This window comes from Drosophila novamexicana, unplaced genomic scaffold, assembly GCF_003285875.2.
Source record: "Drosophila novamexicana strain 15010-1031.04,08,12 unplaced genomic scaffold, DnovRS2.1 tig00000434-arrow-pilon, whole genome shotgun sequence".
Lineage (NCBI taxonomy): Eukaryota > Metazoa > Arthropoda > Insecta > Diptera > Drosophilidae > Drosophila > Drosophila novamexicana.
The window spans coordinates 823,107-841,720 of record NW_020824802.1 but is presented as its reverse complement, the minus strand read 5'-3'; the positions used below and the strand labels follow the sequence as shown (position 1 = coordinate 841,720).

General features: G+C 40.5%; 2 protein-coding genes across 3 annotated transcripts in view; one reads left to right on the top strand and one right to left on the bottom strand.

Moving 5' to 3' along the window:
- The window catches only part of LOC115760346 (tetratricopeptide repeat protein 21B-like), a 159,248-nt gene that overhangs the window by 15,628 nt on the left and 125,006 nt on the right, over positions 1 to 18,614 (bottom strand). The gene's annotated exons all lie outside the window — the stretch shown is intronic.
- Positions 11,230 to 12,619, top strand: LOC115760347 (survival of motor neuron-related-splicing factor 30). Of its 2 annotated transcripts, none has more exons than XM_030701629.1 (3): positions 11,230 to 11,535; positions 11,809 to 11,936; positions 12,008 to 12,090. In XM_030701629.1, exons 1-3 carry the CDS (start codon positions 11,494 to 11,496, stop codon positions 12,012 to 12,014), a joined length of 177 nt encoding a protein of 58 aa, XP_030557489.1. In that variant the 5' UTR covers positions 11,230 to 11,493; the 3' UTR covers positions 12,015 to 12,090. The 2 variants fall into 2 exon arrangements, with proteins under 2 accessions (XP_030557489.1, XP_030557488.1); XM_030701628.1 differs by adding an exon at positions 12,294 to 12,619 and having other exon boundaries at positions 11,266 to 11,535; positions 11,809 to 12,227.

Genomic DNA, 18,614 nt, shown 5'->3' with positions numbered 1-18,614 from the left:
CACTCCGATATGTTTGGGTGTATACGGTTCGCTAATGATGGCTACATCAATTCTCTTCTCCCGGGTCGTTTGTGCGAGGAGATCCTGGGCTGCTCTGCAGTGGCTTAGGTTAAGTTGCAGGAACTTAACCAGTTTTAAGCGCTTTGTAGACCTTCTTATACTCCGGGCATTTCCTGCTCAGAGTTAAGTGCGCGGATTGGCTAGTGCCCGTGCCTATTCTTGTGCAGAGGATGCACTTTGCCTCATGCGAGCACTGTCCAGACTTGTGCCCAGTACCTGCGCATTTAAAACACGTCTCATTTCCAACCGGATGCTGGCTCTTGCACCTGGTGGATGTATGGCCGAATCCCATGCATCTGAAGCATCTCTTTGGCTCGATCTTTTGACGTATTCGGCATATAACCCACCCTATGCGGACCTTGCCGGTTTCAAGTAGTTTCGTGGCTAGACTCGGTTGCAAGGCCAGCGATGCGATCTGTGTTCCTCCGTAGGCCGCCCTCATAGTGGGCGTCGTTTCTACTGGTATGTCTCCTTCCACCGAGGCAAAGATAGCTGTGAGGCCCTCATCTGCTGTCGTGGACTCATCGATATCTAGAACCTCCATTTGCACCGTTTCCTGCAAGTTTCTAACGGCAGCTTTTCCAGCTAGTGCGCTGCTGATTGCCACATGCAACTGGTCGGTAGCTGGGTCCGATGGCTTCTGGAGCCTGACGATCAGTTCTCCTGCTGCTGATTTGCGGATGCCCTGTACATTATTTTTGAGCGCTTGCAGTACGGGAGCTGTTTTCACCATTTTGAGCACATCTGCGTATGGCATGCTCTATGTACACTTGACCAGGATCGCATCCGGTCGGTTGGGCTGTTTCCGCCTGGTGTGCTTGCCCTTCACCTCAGTCCATTTATTTTTTACCTCACGGGTATTTTTGACCGGTGTTTTTGCCTCTCGCGCTTGGGTCGGAACCTTGCCCTCTGCCGGCTGTGAACGTTGCTGCTTGCGAGTTGGTGCCGGCTTGGCTTTGCTTGGGGCTAAGATCTGATTTTTTTTCTGTAACCTCGTTCGTCGGTTTTTGCGCCGCTGTCGGTGGCTTACTGCCTGCACCGCTTTCTTCCGTCTGCGTTACCGTGTCGTATTTAGAATTGCTTCCGGCGCTTTCTTCAGCATGGCTCATCTGCTTATGGGCCTCTTCGCTGCATCGCATGCACAGGTTTTCCGTGAGCTGCGTTTTGACTACTTCTTGCAGCTCTTTTAGTCTCGCTAGCATGCTCTTAGTGGCCAAGTTTAAGTGCCCCATCGCTGGCTGCTTGCCATGATACATGAACAGTAGTTCGTCCAGTATCGAGCCAATCTCTTCGATCTCCTGGGTATTTGCCTTGCTTTCTTGGGCGAGGTGCTCCGTGGCTTGTTCGTAGGGCTGGCCGTGTCCCTAAGCCTTTTCGGGGTCTCTTTCTCTTCAATTTCCCTGCATGGTGCAGTGGGCTGAGGGGTTCTTACTGGTGTACCCGGGGGCGTGCTCGCCAGGCATGATCGTCTAGCGAACGGGTCGGCCTGGTGTACTCCTTCTTCCTCTTCTCCACCTAGTGGGGTGGTGCTTTTGTTGTTTTGGTTCATCATTGTGATTAATTAGGTCCCAACTCGAAGCCGTTGTTGTCGTGTGTATTGTGCAGTCACCTTCGCGATCCCGTGGTTGCCTTTCCATGGAGTGAGGTCCACGCGAGGGTTGACTCCGGTCCTTATGGGAGACGGAGTTCAGAGCCAGATCAGTGCTAGTCAGGGCTCAGTGTGGGGGTGGAGTTTTGCTTGCTTGCATTGACGGGCGTGCTGCCAGTTGTGGCGCTCATCGCTGCTGATTTGTGGCTCCAACAGTAGCCAATGGTTTCTCACTGGCGTTTGACAGATGGGAGAATAACCGCTCCAGCTCGGTCGCCAGCGCCCCTTTTTAGTACACCGCTATGCGGCAGGAGTTGACTTGGTCGGATCCGTGACCTTCTGTACAATTTCTTGCCTCGAGTCTGCAGCTGCAATGCGAGTAGAACGTGAAAGCCTAAAAGCAATGTCTTACTTTGTCTTCATGTATACCCACACAGCGTGGCATACTTTCGCACGTGTTTGCTTTTTACGTTGACGCATGTACTTCGGTTCAAGATGGCAGCACTGTACGACCAACCAGCTGTCCAGCGCTTTTGTCTTGCTCATGTGCTTGAGCATAAAAAATGTCGCAATGATAGGTTCGCGAAGAAAGTGCCCAACTTACTTACTTGGATCAGGCTTAGTGGCTTCAGGCTTCATCAGGCTTTCAGTGGTAAATTCATAAATTGGCCGGCATTCAAGGAGGTGGTCCTATCGCGAGTACATCACTGTCGGAGAGTTACTGACTGACATCGCTTCGATTATTTAAAGGATTCGCTATCAGAGGAAGCTGCTAAAGATATAGAGCACTTGACTTTGATAGAATCAAATTAAACAGTAGCATGGAAAATGTTTTTGATCATCAATTAGCAGTTCAACATGGAGACGCCGAGTGTTTCAGGCGGTTTGTGCAGACCTGTCGCTCATGTGTGAACTCGTTGGAGAAAGCTGGAGTTGATATAAAGCACCAGTCTCAAGTTTTGGAATATTATATGATGAAAAAGCTGCCTGAGCAATTTAAAGTAGATTGGGAACGCTCATTAGCGTCGTCGCCAGATCTACCTACTGTAGTATGTGCATATATTGAGGGTACACTGTACCAATAAAGTAACATCGTTTAAGCATAAATAAATCAGCAACACATTGTTGCAGTACACAAATAAAACCTTTTCGAGTGAGCGTGTAATATGATCGCTCAGCCGCTCCGCTGCTGGCGTAACCGGCAGCGCAGCTATGCGGTTTTAGATATAAGAATATATTGAATAAAACATTGAAAAGGCTAAAGTCAAACGGCACAAACGTGCCCGTGTGTTCTATTACACTACATTTGAGGAGCTTTGTGTTTACCTCGAGTCGCAATATCGAACGTCGGGAAGTTGCAAGGAAACGCAGCTAATAGATAGCCGTAGAAATAACAAGTAAGAGGTTCTAGTCGGGAGCTTTCGACTAGGGGATACCCTTAACCCTCTTCTTCCAACATCAAATGAGTATATATATTCATTTTTAGAAGCTATATGTCAAGTTTGGTGACTCAAGCTCTTATTATTTACCAAAATTGCCCAAAAAACAGGATATCGATATAGACTTTTATCGATTGCTTGAAAACGAAGGAAGTTATCGATTATCGGAAACAAACTCGAGCTGCGCGAGGACTAGGAGCATCTGCATCTAAAATTTCTCTAGCTCTTATAGGTTCTGAGATCCTTTGGTTCATACATACGGACGGACGGACGGACTGACGGACGGACAGACAGACAGACGGACATGGTAATATCTACTCGGCTATTGGTGCTGATCAAGAATATATATACTTTATGGGGTCGGAGATGCTTCCTTCTGCCTGTTACATACATTTGGATTTGGCACAAATACAATATACCCTTATACCCATTTTTAATGGGTTCAGGGTATAAAAAGCAAGGCGCATATGGCTGACGTGCAAGCCAAAAAGACGCAAAAGCGTCATTTATTACTCGACAAGTGGATATATGCATCGTCTGTGGTAAGAAGGAGCACCCCATTGGAACTTGTAATGTATTCAAGGAAATGTGTTTGTCGGATCGTAAGGCAATTGTATTGAAACATCGGTTGTGTTTTAAGTGTCTTAGTCCGAATCATCACGCGGCTGCATGCGGCAGCTCGCGAAATTGTGCAATGTGCTCTGAGCGGCACCATACTTTAATTCACCTGGATAGAACGCGTGGTCAAATGAATGAGTCTAGAAACAACGCCTCACGGAAAACGGATACAAGTGCACAGCAAGTATCTACACATTTAATCAACGGAAAGGATGAAGTCCTACATTTTACAAGACAGGAGGTCTTGCTACCAATAATTAGCCCAATAACTGCGACTTACAAGGAATCGGGTTCATATAAAAATCAATGGTTTAGCGAATGGAAGAATTACCGAAGCGTCTACAGGAATTGAGTTAAAAGTTGGATCGGGTGAGGTGAGTCGAAGAATGCGTGAGAGAAGAATATCTACCACAATGTGGCCACATTTAAAGGATTTCTGTTTAGCCGATCCTAATTATTTTGTTCCGCAAGGTGTCGACATTTTGCTCGGGAGCGATATTTATGATGAGCTGATGCTAGGTGAAGCATACCGACGACCAACAGGTTCACCTCTAGCACAAAATACGCATTTGGGCTATATCGTGTCTGGAAAGATCAACTAACGTGCGTCGTTGGTATCCTCGCACACAGTGAAGATACACGCTCATGATGTAAATGCCGAGCTCGACAATGTTTTCGCAAGTTTTGGGGAACTAGAGCAATTTGACAATGAGTCTCCAGGTCTCTCACCGAAGGAGAGGTGGTGCGAGGAATTTTTTGTCAATACTCATCGTCGCTTACCTTCGGGAAAATATCTTGTGCGCTTACCTTTTTTGTCCCATTTGGACCAAACTATGGTGTTTGGTTCGTCATATCGAAGCGCACTGAAGCGACTAGATTATCTGGACAGGCGCCTGCGTGCAGACCCCAGGTTGAAAGAAGCATATTGTCACACCATTAATGAGTATCTGGAGCTGGGCCAAATGGAACGGGTTACGCCTTATATTTATAACATCATGCAATCATCCGAAGGAGGTGTTAAACATTGTTATCTACCGCATCACGCAGTTATAAAGAAAACATCATCACCTACGAAGGTTCGAGTTGTGTTCGATGGCTCTAGTAAGACAAGCAGTGGGAAGTCATTGAATGATATCTTAGCAATTGGGCCAAAATTACTATTGCAGCTGCCTGGAGTTATTCTCAATTGGCGTGGTCTAAGATTCGTGTTTACGGCTGATGAAGAAAAAATGTACAGCTGCATCAATCTACCAAGGGAAGATGCCCAGTATCAGCGCATATTATGGAAACCCAATAAGAATAATGACATCGAGGAGTATGCATGCTTAACAGTTATGTTTGGAACTAGTTCAGCACCATATTTAGCTCTGCGAGTCATGAAACAGTTAGCTGCGGACGAAAAGGAGACATTCCCATTGACAGTAGATGTGTTGAAACAGCAGATGTATGTTGATGACATATTTTCTGGAGCGGATAGTGTTGCAGAGGCGACAGCTATCCAGAGTCAAGTCATTGGTATGTTACGCAGTGGCACATTTGAGTTGAGATAGTGGGCAAGTAGTTGCCCAAAATTGTTAGAAAAGATACCTATCGAATTTTAAGAAACGAAGGGATTGTTGCACCTTAATGGCGAGGACACAATTCGTACGCTGGGCATACATTGGAGCCCCGTGGAGGATGAACTTCGATTTCATTTAAATTTTGATTTATCAGTAGGCTTACCGACGAAGAGGTCAATACTGTCAACAGTTGCGAGGTTATTCGATCCTATGGGATGGCTGAGTCCGCTTGTTGTAACCGGGAAAAGAAGGATAAGATTGGCTGGGATGGCGTAGTGCCAGCAGCCGTCTGAAGAGAATGGGAGAAGTTTTTAACGGACTTGCCCAATATTTCAAACATACGCTAACCACGATATACAACATGGGGATTATATAACGCAGCAGCAGAACTACATATTTTTTGTGATGCATCAACTCAAGCCTACGGAGCGGTTGCATATTTACGTGCTCCAACCGGGAATGACGCATTTCATACGGAGTTGCTGCTGTCAAAATGTAAGGTCTCGCCTGTTAAGGCACAATTAACCATACCCAGAGCCGAGTTGTGTGCTGCTCTTGAAGCTGCAAAAATTTATAAGTATTTAAAGCAGAATTTGCGAATTAATATTAACTTCTGCAGTACTATTTTTTGGTCCGATTCAATGATTGCCATCAGTTGGATCCGTGGAGGAGGTGCAAACTGGAAGGTATTTGTTTCAAATCGCATAAACAAAATTTTGGAGATCTCGAATGGAAGACAACGGAGACATGTTCCCTCGATTGATAATCCTGCCGACCATCTGAGTCGGGGAATTAGCGTATCTTAGTTGACGGCCTTGCAATAACATTGATCAACATTCACTCCCACATGTGTGTGTATTGAGACAGGAAGCTTGACTTGCCACAAGGTATCATTGGAAGAGATGCCTAGCTCAATGTTTATAAGTCAATATTCATCGTATACCCGACTTTTTCGAATTATGGCATATGTTAAACGTTTTATTCGAAACTGTCGCATAATAGAGTCTGAGTGTAAGCGAAGTGAGTTATCAACAGATGAATTAGAGAAGTAATAAAGAAGAAATAAGATTGGTGCAAAAGGACTGTTTTGAAAACGAATGGAACGCACTCTCTTCTAGCAAGCCGGTCCCAAGAGATAGCAGTTTATTACCTCTCAACCCATATTTTGATTTGGGGGAGCGCGTCTTATGGATCGGAGGAAGATTACGCGATGCCTTGTTGCCAGTGAATGAGAATCATCTATATATATTGCCCTATAAACATAATTTCACGAGTCTTGTCGTAAATTATAGTCATGCTTGCACCTTGTATGGAGGCTCATCGCTCACAGTCAATTATATAAGAAAGAAATTTTGGATCATCAATGGGCGTAACGCAGTTCGTTTTGGTGTACATAAATGTATTAAATGTTTTAAAATTAAGCCTAAGTTTGCAAGTCAACAAATGGGAAATTTGCAAGCGGTACGTGCGGTGCGGCCCTCAAGAGCTTTCTCATCTACCGGAGTTGACTATGCTGGACCTATTAATATTTCGCCATCCAAGGGAAGAGGACGTGTAGCACAAATGGGATATGTTACCGTGTTTATATGAGAGAGATAGGCAGACGTGGTTTATGTACAGATATTTACAATGACTGTGGTACAAATTTTGTTGGACCCAACAAAAAACTACAAGCTGATAGGGAGGCATACTACTCATACATTTCAAGATTAATCGCGCCAAAATTGCTGAATAAGGGAATCACTTGGCATTTCAACCCTACATCAGATCCACACTTTGGTGGATTATGGGAAGCCGGAGTTAAGTCCATGAAGTATCATCTCAAGAGAACCATTGGAGAGGGAGTGTTAACCTTTGAGGAAATGGCGACAGTATTAGCACAAATTGAGTCTAAGACAAGACTCTATGTCCTATTTCGAATGATCCGAGGATTTGATGGTGTTAACCCCCGGTCACTTTCTCACTGGTGATGCGCTCTTGTCGCCTCCTACAACTGAAGTACTAAATTTTGGAAAACGTGGAACTCTGAATACTTGACAAGGTTGCAGAGAAGACCTAAATGGCTGCAGATAAAGAGAAACCTAGATGTTGGATGCATTGTGTTTATTAAGGATGCACGATTCCCTTTGCATCGATGGCCTTTGGGCCGGATTGCAAGCATTCATGCTGGTGCAGATGGATTAGTTAGAGTTGTGACTCTAAAAACAAGCAGTGGTGTTATTAAACGGCCAGTAACAAAGCTCTGTCCATTACCCACACAAGATAATGACACCTAACCTTTACGTAAATGTTAAATTGCACTCTTCTATTTTCAGTTTAAGTTAAGGTACCAAGCCCGAGAATCTGACAGTTGGCGGACGTAAATTTGATGATGAATGCTGCAATCATCAAAGGGGGGAGAATGTTTGGGCTACAACCTATCAGCAAGAGCAATCACGCCAGGCTAAGAGCGGATATTATAAGAGAGCGCATGAAAAGAGCGATTAACGAAAATGCACCTGCGCTTAGATCAGCCGCATTTGAGTAATGTCTTATCACTCAATAGATCACGCGCTATCACTGTTGAGTTGAATTTAGTGGCTCTCTCAAGCGCTCGAGCATTCAGTCATGTTACTTTAAGTTATCTTATTATCTTGTATTTCATTATTCTATTGAGCTTTGAATTTGCACACTTAATAACAGCGGAACTTGAGACATATGTTGAAGTCTGTGAGCGTCAGTCCAAGTCAACGTACGTAGGCTCTGTGTTGGTCAAATTAATAATTATAGTTTTTAGTTTAGGTTCAATAAAAGTTGAAGTTTAAAATGAACAACCCCGCTCGCGAACAGGGATTCTTTTGCTAACCTAAATACTCCCACCAATCGTGCAAAACCCTCAAAGCCGCCTCGGTTGGTAACCAAGCCGCAGTCCGCATCATATCTACGGGCAGATTGCGGCTCCGCACCTGGCGCAGCCGATATCCAACAATACTCCTTATGTATATGCAAAATTTTATTAAGATGGGACCACTATATCATATAGCTGTCATAGAAACGATCGGTCGAAAATTAAGTTTTTGTATGAAAACACAATTTGTTTTTCAAGATATCTTGACCAAACTCGGCATTTATTAGTTTTACTAAGCTCCTCATATATCTTGCAAAATCCCATTAAGGTCGGACCTCTATATCATATAGCTGCCATTGGAACGATCGGTCGAAAATTAAGTTGTTGTATGAAAAAACATTTTGTTTTTCATTATATCTTGACCAAACTCGGCATTTGTTAGTTTTACTAAACTCCTCATATATCTGCAAAATCCCATTAAGATGGGACCACTATATCATATAGTTGCCATTGGAACGATCGGTCGAAAATTAAGTTGTTGTATGAAAAAACATTTTGTTTTTCAAGATATCTTGACCAAACTCGGCATTTATTAGTTTTACTATACTCCCCATATATATGCAAAATCCTTTTAAGATCGGACCACTATATTATATAGCTGCCATAGGAACGATCGGTCGAAAATTAAGTTATATGAAAAAACATTTTATTTATCAAGATATCTTGCCCAAACTCGGCATTAACTATTTTCTCTGTGCTTCTTAGATACGGGCAAAACACTATAAGCATTATGAAAAGATTGGGTCTGCAAGGGTATTAGATCTTCTCGTTAAAATTATAATAAAATTTTTTTAAGAATATAAATACACTTTATAGATTATATCAATAATGCTCATAATAAGTATAGTTAACGTAGTATAATTAGTAAATTTATATATATATTATTATTTTAAAAATTTATATTATAACTAAATTTAATGGCTTACATTAAATACAAAATATTTAAGTTAAATTTAAAATTGCAAGTGAAAATAGTTTTTTTGTGTTATAGCACTAACCATACAATGTATAGACATACCAAATGGCACTTTTTATCGAAACAAAAAAATCGAAACGAGGCGACCGCAATGGTACCTGCGACCATTTGAGTGTGCCCAGACAGAGTAAGACTGCTGAGAGTGGCAGCCGAACACCGGCCTCAAAAGCCGAACGTTCTGTATAAAGCCACATCTCGTTCAGCGCACAACGTCGATGCGCCTCATGCGTTTTCTTAATATAAAATTACATCAAATTCTTCCCATCATGCCTGACTGGACGAAGAAATACATGATAGAGCATTTAAATGTGTGTGCCTATTGCTACCACAGGTACAAAAGGCACACAATTGAAGAAATAACCTCTGGCTCGCGACAAACGCCGCGATCTAGTTGTGCTCACATCGACACAACACAAATATAGGAATGTTTGTAGATCTCGGGGAGGGAGAAAGAGATGGACGCAAGTGCGCAAAGCAATGAGCGAGGCACATGCATACACTTATATGTTTTTGAGCTGTAAGGATTTAAAAATGGCATACATACATATATCAAGAAAACGCATTATCAGCCGCGACGTTGTGCGCTTAGCGAGATGCGGCTTCATACTGAACGTTCGGCTTTTGAGGCCGGCGTTCGGCTGCCACTCTCAGCAGTCTTACTCTGTCTGGGCACACTAAAATGGTCGCAGGTACCATTGGGGTCGCCTCGTTTCGATTTTTCTTGTTTCGATAAAAAGTGCCATTTGGTATGTCTATACAATGTGCGTCAAGTTAGCGGCGGTGACTTAGTGTCGAATTTTGGTACTTGTTATCGGAAAACTTTCGATCACTTTCAAATGCATTTATTTATGTTTTTAAGCACGAAACCAAATAGATTTATATGCAGAATTGCAAAAAATTAAATTATTTACTATCTACATTCATTTATTTTTTTAATTTTAATTTAGAATATGGGTAAACAAAGGGGTTGAAAAATTAGGTTTTTGCCATTCTTTAAATATCTTAACTCGGGGATAATGGCCCCGAAAACCGCATATACATGATTGAAGTCTATAGTTTCACCTAACCAATCTTCTTAAAAACCGGCTAGACGATTTTCTTGATGTAAAAAGCAAAATGATTGATAATTCGCGATCTATATGTAAAACTACCGTGAATTTGGGGCCATTATCGGAGAAATAGAATAATAAAGGTTGAAATATTGCCACCTTTTCGTTATTATACGTGTATAAATACTTAAATGCATAGTTGTCGTCTTTTGCAGCAGTCTATTTTACCAAAGATATTGTTTTATTGTAAAAAGACAATTATTTCATATATTACGGCATTTCTCTTCCATATACAAGTATTTTGAATTAATTTGTTCCCGCTCAATGCTGTATAACATTGTTCAACACTGATTCCGAGCAGTGGTTCGGTTCCCGTTGGAGCTAGTAGCTCGATAGGCATTTTGAATGAACAACATGAGGTGTGCTTACATTTTGCCATTTTTCTAAAAAACTGGCTGATCGATTTGTTTAGAATTAATGCGTAAAGCTTCCTTAAGCACGTATCTTTAAGTTGGTATACCTTGCATTGAGGGCCATTATCCCTGAGAAAAGTTATTAGGGTTCAATTGCAAGGTTGATTTTTACGGTCATTTTGTATGGGGCTAGCAACGAGGTTGCTGCACTGTAGTACAAATATCTTAAAAACGTGCTGATCGATTTTTATAATTTTTTCAAGATTGGTTAGGTGAAACTATAGACTTCAATCGTGTATATGCGGTTTTCGGGGCCATTATCCCTGAGTTAAGATATTTAAAGAATGGCAAAAACCTAATTTTTCAACCCCTTTGTTTACCCATATTCCAAATTAAAATTAAAAAATAAATGAATGTAGATAGTAAATAATTTAATTTTTTGCAATTCTGCATTTAAATTTATTTGGTTTCGTGCTTAAAAACATAAATAAATGCATTTGAAAGTGACCGATAGTTTTCCGATAACAAGTACAAAATTCGACGCTAAGTCATCGCCGCTAGTTTGACGCACGTTGAAAACTGTCGGAAATTCATCGTCAAGTGGTATCGTTCATGAACTGCCACTTTTAATTGCTTCTAGTTTACAAACTGCTCATTAAAGCTGAGTTCCGCCGGCGGAAATGGAATCCTGAGAAAACCCTACGTTAAATAGTTACCGCCTCCACACATTGGGACGTTCCTTATGTGTAGTGACTAAAACGAATAATTACCGAATAACCCATTAAATATTTCAATATATATTAAAAAATATCGATATGTAGGGAGCAGTCCTAAAGTGCTGTTCCATCACTTATACTATAAACCAGCAATAGTGTTTTTATGAAACTGCAACACATTCATTACTATGGCAGACGATTTACAAAATTACAAATGCCAATTGCAGCAAGTAAGTATTGTGCAATATAAATTTCAAGGAATGCTGTTATTAAACGGCAGGTGTTTTTAAATACGTACATGTGTGGGGTTTCATGAACACCTGTACCATTTTATTGACAATTGTTTATAAACGCACATAGTTTAAAATCATATGTACATAGGCACTCAAGCATAAGTATAAGTATTGACTTTATTGCGAATATTATGATTTTTGTGCTTACAATTTTCCAGTAGCACAACCTTATATGTACGTACTCCCTGTTTTTTTGTCCCTTTTTTGTAGGTCGAAGCTGCCTTGCAAACAGATCCAAGGAATGACGAACTCTTAAAATTAAAGGACGATCTAGAAGAGGTCATCAAACTCACACGAGACTTGATAAAAACACAATTGGAAGAGCAGCGAAAATCCTCGTACGTAGAACCATCTTCCTCCAAAACAGCGTCGTCAAATTACTTTGACGAAATAGAAGCTGCTCTTTTAGAAGCTGAAAAATTGGTAACATCCGCCAAGGTATGGAAAATTGGAGACAAATGCCAAGCGAAATGGACAGAGGACGGTCAATACTACGATGCTACTATCGAAGGTATAACTGGAAAAGGTGAAGTGAGTGTAATCTTTGAAGCTTACCAAAATCGCTCTACCACTACTCTTAGTGAATTGCGTGAGCGCACAACCCGCAATGAAGTATTTCCTTCAAATAAGTATGAAAAAATACATTAAAATTATTTCAATTTTTTATTCTAATTCTTTTGTTTTTGTTTTTGCAGGCGACACCGACCAAATCAAAAGGAATATTTAAAAAAACGAAAACAAAAAAAACAACAACGCTTCAAAGACTTGGAAGAAGAACGCGAGTCAGACAAAAATAAGTGGCTTAGTTTTACTACTAAAAACCAAAAGAAACCAGGCATGAAAGTGAACAGTATATTTGCATCGCCGGATAATGTCAGTGGAAGAGTCGGAATTGGTACATGTGGAACGGCCGGCAAAGGTATGACTGATTTTACCGTTGGCGAAAAATACCGGAAAGGTTTGTAGATTAATAACACTTTGTAAGCAGCATAATAAATAAATAAAACAATTAAGTTTATTGCTAGATATATAAAATGTTTGAAATCTTCTTAGTGAAAATATGCATAGGCACAAAATGAATACATATTAAAATAAGTAAACACGAGTAAGAGCAATATAAAAAGAAAGTAGGCAATGGCTGGAAACTCTACTGTAACAACTTTTATGGATGTTGCTATTAAAGTTGAAGAGCCTTTTAATTTTTGCCGCGGTATAGAGAGAACCTTCCTATTAATTTGTATTACTTAAGCTTTTTATTTCTTTGTGGAGGGTATTATAATTTATCATAAAAATTGTAAGCAAAAATTACCGAACTCATTAGGTAAATATAATCCAGATCAGTATCAACAGCCAAGTTTATATAGCCAGGACCGTCTGTCTATTTCTATGCAAACAAGTCTCAGTATTGTATAACACATTTTGTTACTTATCAAAATAACGACCAAACTCCGCATTTATTATTCTATTCTATTCGAACATATATGCGAAATCTTATAAAAATAGCTGCTATAGGAAGGATTTGTCGAAAATGCAGTTCTATGAACTTTCTTTACTAGTGCAACTACACTCCTTACATACATACAAATTCTTATCAGAGTCTGACCACGATATAAAATGGTACTATATCTAGAACGATCAGTCAAAAATTAAGTTCTTGTATGTTCTTTTCCAGCACAATTTGTCCAAGTTCAAATATATGAGCCATGTGTTTTTGTATCGCAAAATATTTTCATGAAACTCAGCATTTATGAGCTTCACAATTCTCACATATCTTGAAAAACGTAAGGCAAATGTCTATTGGAGTAGCTTAAATTAAAACAACTAAGAGGCTATAGTCGGGAGCTCCCGACTAAATAATACATTTAAAAAAATGGTAGGGTTCGAACTCGCAACAGACCGAGCTACTTGCCGCCACCTCTACCAACAGCCACACCAATAATTGAGACTTAATGGGAAACAAACGAATTTAAATAACAACACAAAGAACAATTGTTCACAATTGCAATGCAGTTAATACCCTGAAGTTCGGGTCCACCGGTGCACCGCTAACGATTGATGGGTACTGGTCTCAAACCATGCAAACACCAATTCGTTAGTCTAACGAATTTAACATGGAAATGTCATTGCTTTAATATTTTCGTTTTGATCGCCACGCATTCAATGACCATTCGCTAACGAATTTCCTTACGACCAATAAGGCATAAGATCGTTAGTTATCTTTTTCTGGGGGCCATCGCATGACCGTTAGTTGGCGAATTACCTAACGAACGGATCGTTAGTATACAGGGTAGAATTCAAAGAGGACACGCATGAATACGTATACAGAAACTCTTACTCTAAAAAGTCAATTGCATTTAAATTGTGGCTTATATATTGGTGGGCATAATAAATTAGTTTATTTATTTGATTTTGTAACGCTGTTGGCTGTAGGCGTACATGATACCTATGGCTATAAACTTATTAATGTCCTATTCTTATGCGTGTTCGTTTCCTGCTTGACACGTCTGGTTGCGTTGCTTAGCTCGCCGGATGGGGTGTGAGATCTTGAAACTAACAAAACTCAAAGCCAAAGAATGCTACTGCTATCGAAACAATAAATAGCAAATACACGTGTCAAGACTGGTGCTTATAAAACGGTACTAGCTGAAAAACGGACAGACGTTATCATGCGCGATAGTTAGTTGGATGGCATAAGTGAAGTTACACACTTAATATTCCCTCCCTATAAATTGTTCTGCTCGAAGCAACGCCATTACAAGCCTCGTGTGTAAAGTAAACTTCTACCATGTCTTTATCCTTCCACATCTGTATGCCTCAAATAAGATTTACATCGAGGTGAATTTCATTATATTACTGATACATTTAATGAAAAATTTATGATCTTGTTCTTTACCATTATATCAACTATTATACAGATTATTATATTTGACAAAATATGTTTTCTTTTACAAACAAACTGAATGCGACAACGGCGAAAATAGAATATTTGATCGGACAACTCCATAGTGATTTCTCAAATTCCTTATAAAACCTCGTCTTCTCATTTTTTAAACTCATTGTTCCCTTAAACCAGGGAAGGGGGCCTAACAGACCTCACTGGGTGATCATGAAGGATGCAGATATCATTATAAAATAGTTGATTGGCAACATCACTGTATGCACAATTGTATAGATGGAAGGCAAGAGTAACTAAGTACAGGCTAACAAGTTAAGATCATAAAATTCGGTCATTGTCGGACAGAATAATTAAGGGAGAAACACAAGTTCTGTTTGTACGCACCAGACACTAGGTATGAGGCAAAGGCAAAGACACTTCGTCAGAAAAAAACCGCCAAAGTGTCTTTTATGGATATGCATGTACACATACTCTTGTATAAAAAATTGCCTAGTGTACATGCATAACTAGTATTCCGTGCCCTATTTTTCTCTTTTGCTCTAGCTTTCATTGATATCGTACTCGACAACAACAAGAAAACCAGAATCACGAAACAGAGTAGACAAGCGCAACGAAATATAGTGTTCGATAAAGATCGAAGATTTAAGATTTTGACGCAGCAACTAATGTTAAGGCGCGTTCCACTAGATAGAGAAGTTGTTTTGTGATCATGGTGGTATACTTTTGAATTGCAGTCGGAAGCTGAAGGCAATGGCAAGACGCGAGGAGTGGACTTTTTAGGCCCTGGAGACCCAACCAACAGGCTATTGAATTTGATATCCAGGGCTGTGAGCTGATCGTTTAGTTTTGCAACTATAGCGCAAACCATTACGATGGGCAGTAGCATCCCGCACTAGGCCAGTGTAAGCCGCACATTTAGAATGCATGACATTTACACATACATAGCTAACAAGGTTTGCTTGATTGACTTGCCGTAATTTGTTTTTGGTAAGTTTTTTTTTAAGCAGACAATTTTATGATAAAGTCTTCTACTGTAACAACGCAGCCAAATGTAATAAGAGAGCATACTTAAAAAATATAAAGAGCGTCCACAACACCAACAAGCGGCGGAATATAAAAATAGATCAAAGCACAAGTTGAATAACGGCTCAAGAGTGCTTTCGCACTCTATCTATTTAAACAACAGCGAGCAGCTAACCAACAGAGCTAAATACGCAAGCGCACAAACAAAGATGAACAAAAACAACAAATTTAGAAATATATATATATTTAAATGCACTGGCTACAAACATGCACTCGCGATAAAAGAGAAATAAACATAGAAGGAAAACAGATTTAAGAAATCTGTTAAAATAGATATTAAAACACCGGTGTTTAAATAAAATAAAAAACGGAGCCCACCAAAAAAACACGTCTGTTCGCTTCAAAGAGGTGAACTCTAATGTAGTACTCTCTCTTTGTAGTGCAGTGTTCGCCTCTCCTGACTTTTATAATTCGATACTATTTTCCAGGGCATTGTCATTAAATTGTGATCATTTTATTTTGATCGTGTCACAAACCACACGACCTCGAACTTGTAGATTATTTTTTACAGTTTCATTTATTTTTAAGCTATATGGGAACGACATGAAAATAAAAGAATTTATTTTGTATGGTTGGTGGATTGTAAAGTAATTGCTATTGAATATTCGTGTTAATAGTTTGATATAGAAAAATCATACTCAATTCTCAAACTAACAATAAAACAAGTAAGAGGTTCTAGACGGGAGATCCCGACTAGGGGATACCCTGAACCCTCTTCTTCCAACATCAACTGCATATATATATTCTATTTTAGAAGCTATTTGGTGACTCTAGCTCTTATTATTTAACAAAATTGTCCAAAAAACAGGATATCGATATCGAGTCTTATCGATTGCTTGAAAACGGAGTAAGTTATCGATTATCGGAAACAAACTCGATCTGCGCGGGAGCTAGGAGCATTTACATCTAAAATTTCAAGTCTCTAGCTCTTATAGGTTCTGAGATCCTTGCGTTCATACATACGGACGGACGGACGGACAGACAGACGGACATGGCTAGATCGACTCGGCTATTGGTGCTGATCAAGAATATATACTTTATGGGGTCGGAGATGTTTCCTTCTGCCTGTTACATACATTTGGATTTTGCACAAATACAATATACCCTTAAACCCATTTTTAATGGGTTCAGGGTTTAAAAACAGTTTCCCCGGTAGGGCTCAAACTCGCGACAGACCGAACCACTTGCTATGCCTCTACTCAACAGCCATACTCATAATTGTGTATAATTGAGAAAAAACGAATTCAAATAGCAGTACAGAATACAATCGCAATTGCAATGCTGTTGATAGAATGTGTGTGTAGGCATGTGTACAGAAATTCTTGGAATTTGCGCATGCTGCCCCATCCTATTGCGCAGTAAAATATAACTTTGGTTTTTTCTTAACCGATCTTAATGAAATTTTCTACAGTACCATAGAATATTTGTGTATTCTCAAAAAGTGAATTGCTTTTAAATTGTGTCTTATATTGGTGGGCAGCATAAATCGGTTTAATTACTTGATTTATAGCTATGAGGTAGTAGCCGGGAGGTAGTGATAGCTATGAAATGAAATATACTTGATATATGTATATATATATATACTAGTCTAGAAGCAACATATCAATTTAGTGACTATAGCTCTTATTATTTACCAAAATAGCTCAATAAACCGTATTTTACATAGATTTTTATCGATTACTTGGAAACGGGGCAAGTTATAGATTATCGGAAACAAACTCCATCTGCGCAGGCACTAGGATGACTATAGCTAAATTTCAAGTCTCTAGCTCTTATAAGTTCTGATATCTTTGCGTTCATACATACGGACAGACGGACGGACGGACGGACATGAAAGTCAAGGGGCTTAACGTGCCCCTTGCCACGATGGCTTAATCTTACGGTTCCTAGTGTAGGATTAATTTAAGCGTCAATCACCGCCCCCTTGGAACATAAATTCCGCAGGTACCAATTTAAGGCTCGACTGTTTGGATGTGTCTTCTACCTTGGTTTGGCACGAGGACCATCTAAGTCTCTTCCGATCTCTGGATCACGGAACCCGGTTGTATGACTCAACTCCACGTCGAGCGATGCTCTACCCGCATTTGGGTGTTTAGCCACAACCAACCAGGACGGAACAAGTTCCATTGGTTCCTGATTACCCGTAGTACCAGATTAAAAGTACAAGAAGGGTACTTCCAATTTAAGCTCCATAACAGTTAAGGGTTGGAGGCCCCAAAAACGATTAAAACGCTGCTGCAGGGAATACAACGCAATTGATGTAAAACATCAACTAACAGGTTGAACAGTATACATCATGTTATAGGCATGGTTTTCTCACTGTGAGCAGCGAGACTTATTCCTGCCTCTTCCGCAAACGATGGCATTTGCAAGTTGATCATAGATCAAACCGCTAGGCGGCCAGCTAGTGTCCCCAACAAGTCCCAAATAACTATGTCGGAGTGAGCAGAGAGCCGAGACCGCCTCTGTGTTCCCTAACGCCCGTGGTCCCAGATCAATTCTATGGTCAGAACTCGTACCCTAAAAGAAGACTTCCAGTTTAGGCTCCATGATTCAGGGGACTGGTAACCTCGGACAAAGACAATGTTCAACGAAATGCCCATTCAGACACACCTCCCACTTTCGTACCCCACCATTTGTACCCACCACATTTGTAGATCTACCATCCATCATCATTCATACAATTCCTTCCTGCAATTGTAAACGTCGCCTTGAAAATGCAACTCTAACAAACTCACTCATTCTTTCAACCCTATCACTTGTGGAGAGTGATTGACTTACGTCATACCCGCCACTAACCTCACTTATGCCCATCCCCCTCAGATCACGAAGATCTGCATATCTAGTGCACAGGAACATGTTCCCATGTCTCAGCAGCCGAGCCACAACGGCATTCTGGACTGTCATAAAGGCTCCTCGCATTCAAAAATGCATTCAGGGAACCGTGACCAGTCATAAGGAATCCAAGACTTATGCCGAACCTAAAGTCTGGTCGGCTGCCGGCTAATGTGACCTCCCTTATAAACCAATGAGTGAC

Coding starts and splice junctions, on each gene's coding strand:
- LOC115760347 (XM_030701628.1), top strand. CDS start 11,494: ATGGCAGACGATTTACAAAATTACAAATGCCAATTGCAGCAA. Junction 11,536..11,808: donor ACAAATGCCAATTGCAGCAA/GTAAGTATTGTG, acceptor CCTTTTTTGTAG/GTCGAAGCTGCCTTGCAAAC. Junction 12,228..12,293: donor GAAGTATTTCCTTCAAATAA/GTATGAAAAAAT, acceptor TTGTTTTTGCAG/GCGACACCGACCAAATCAAA.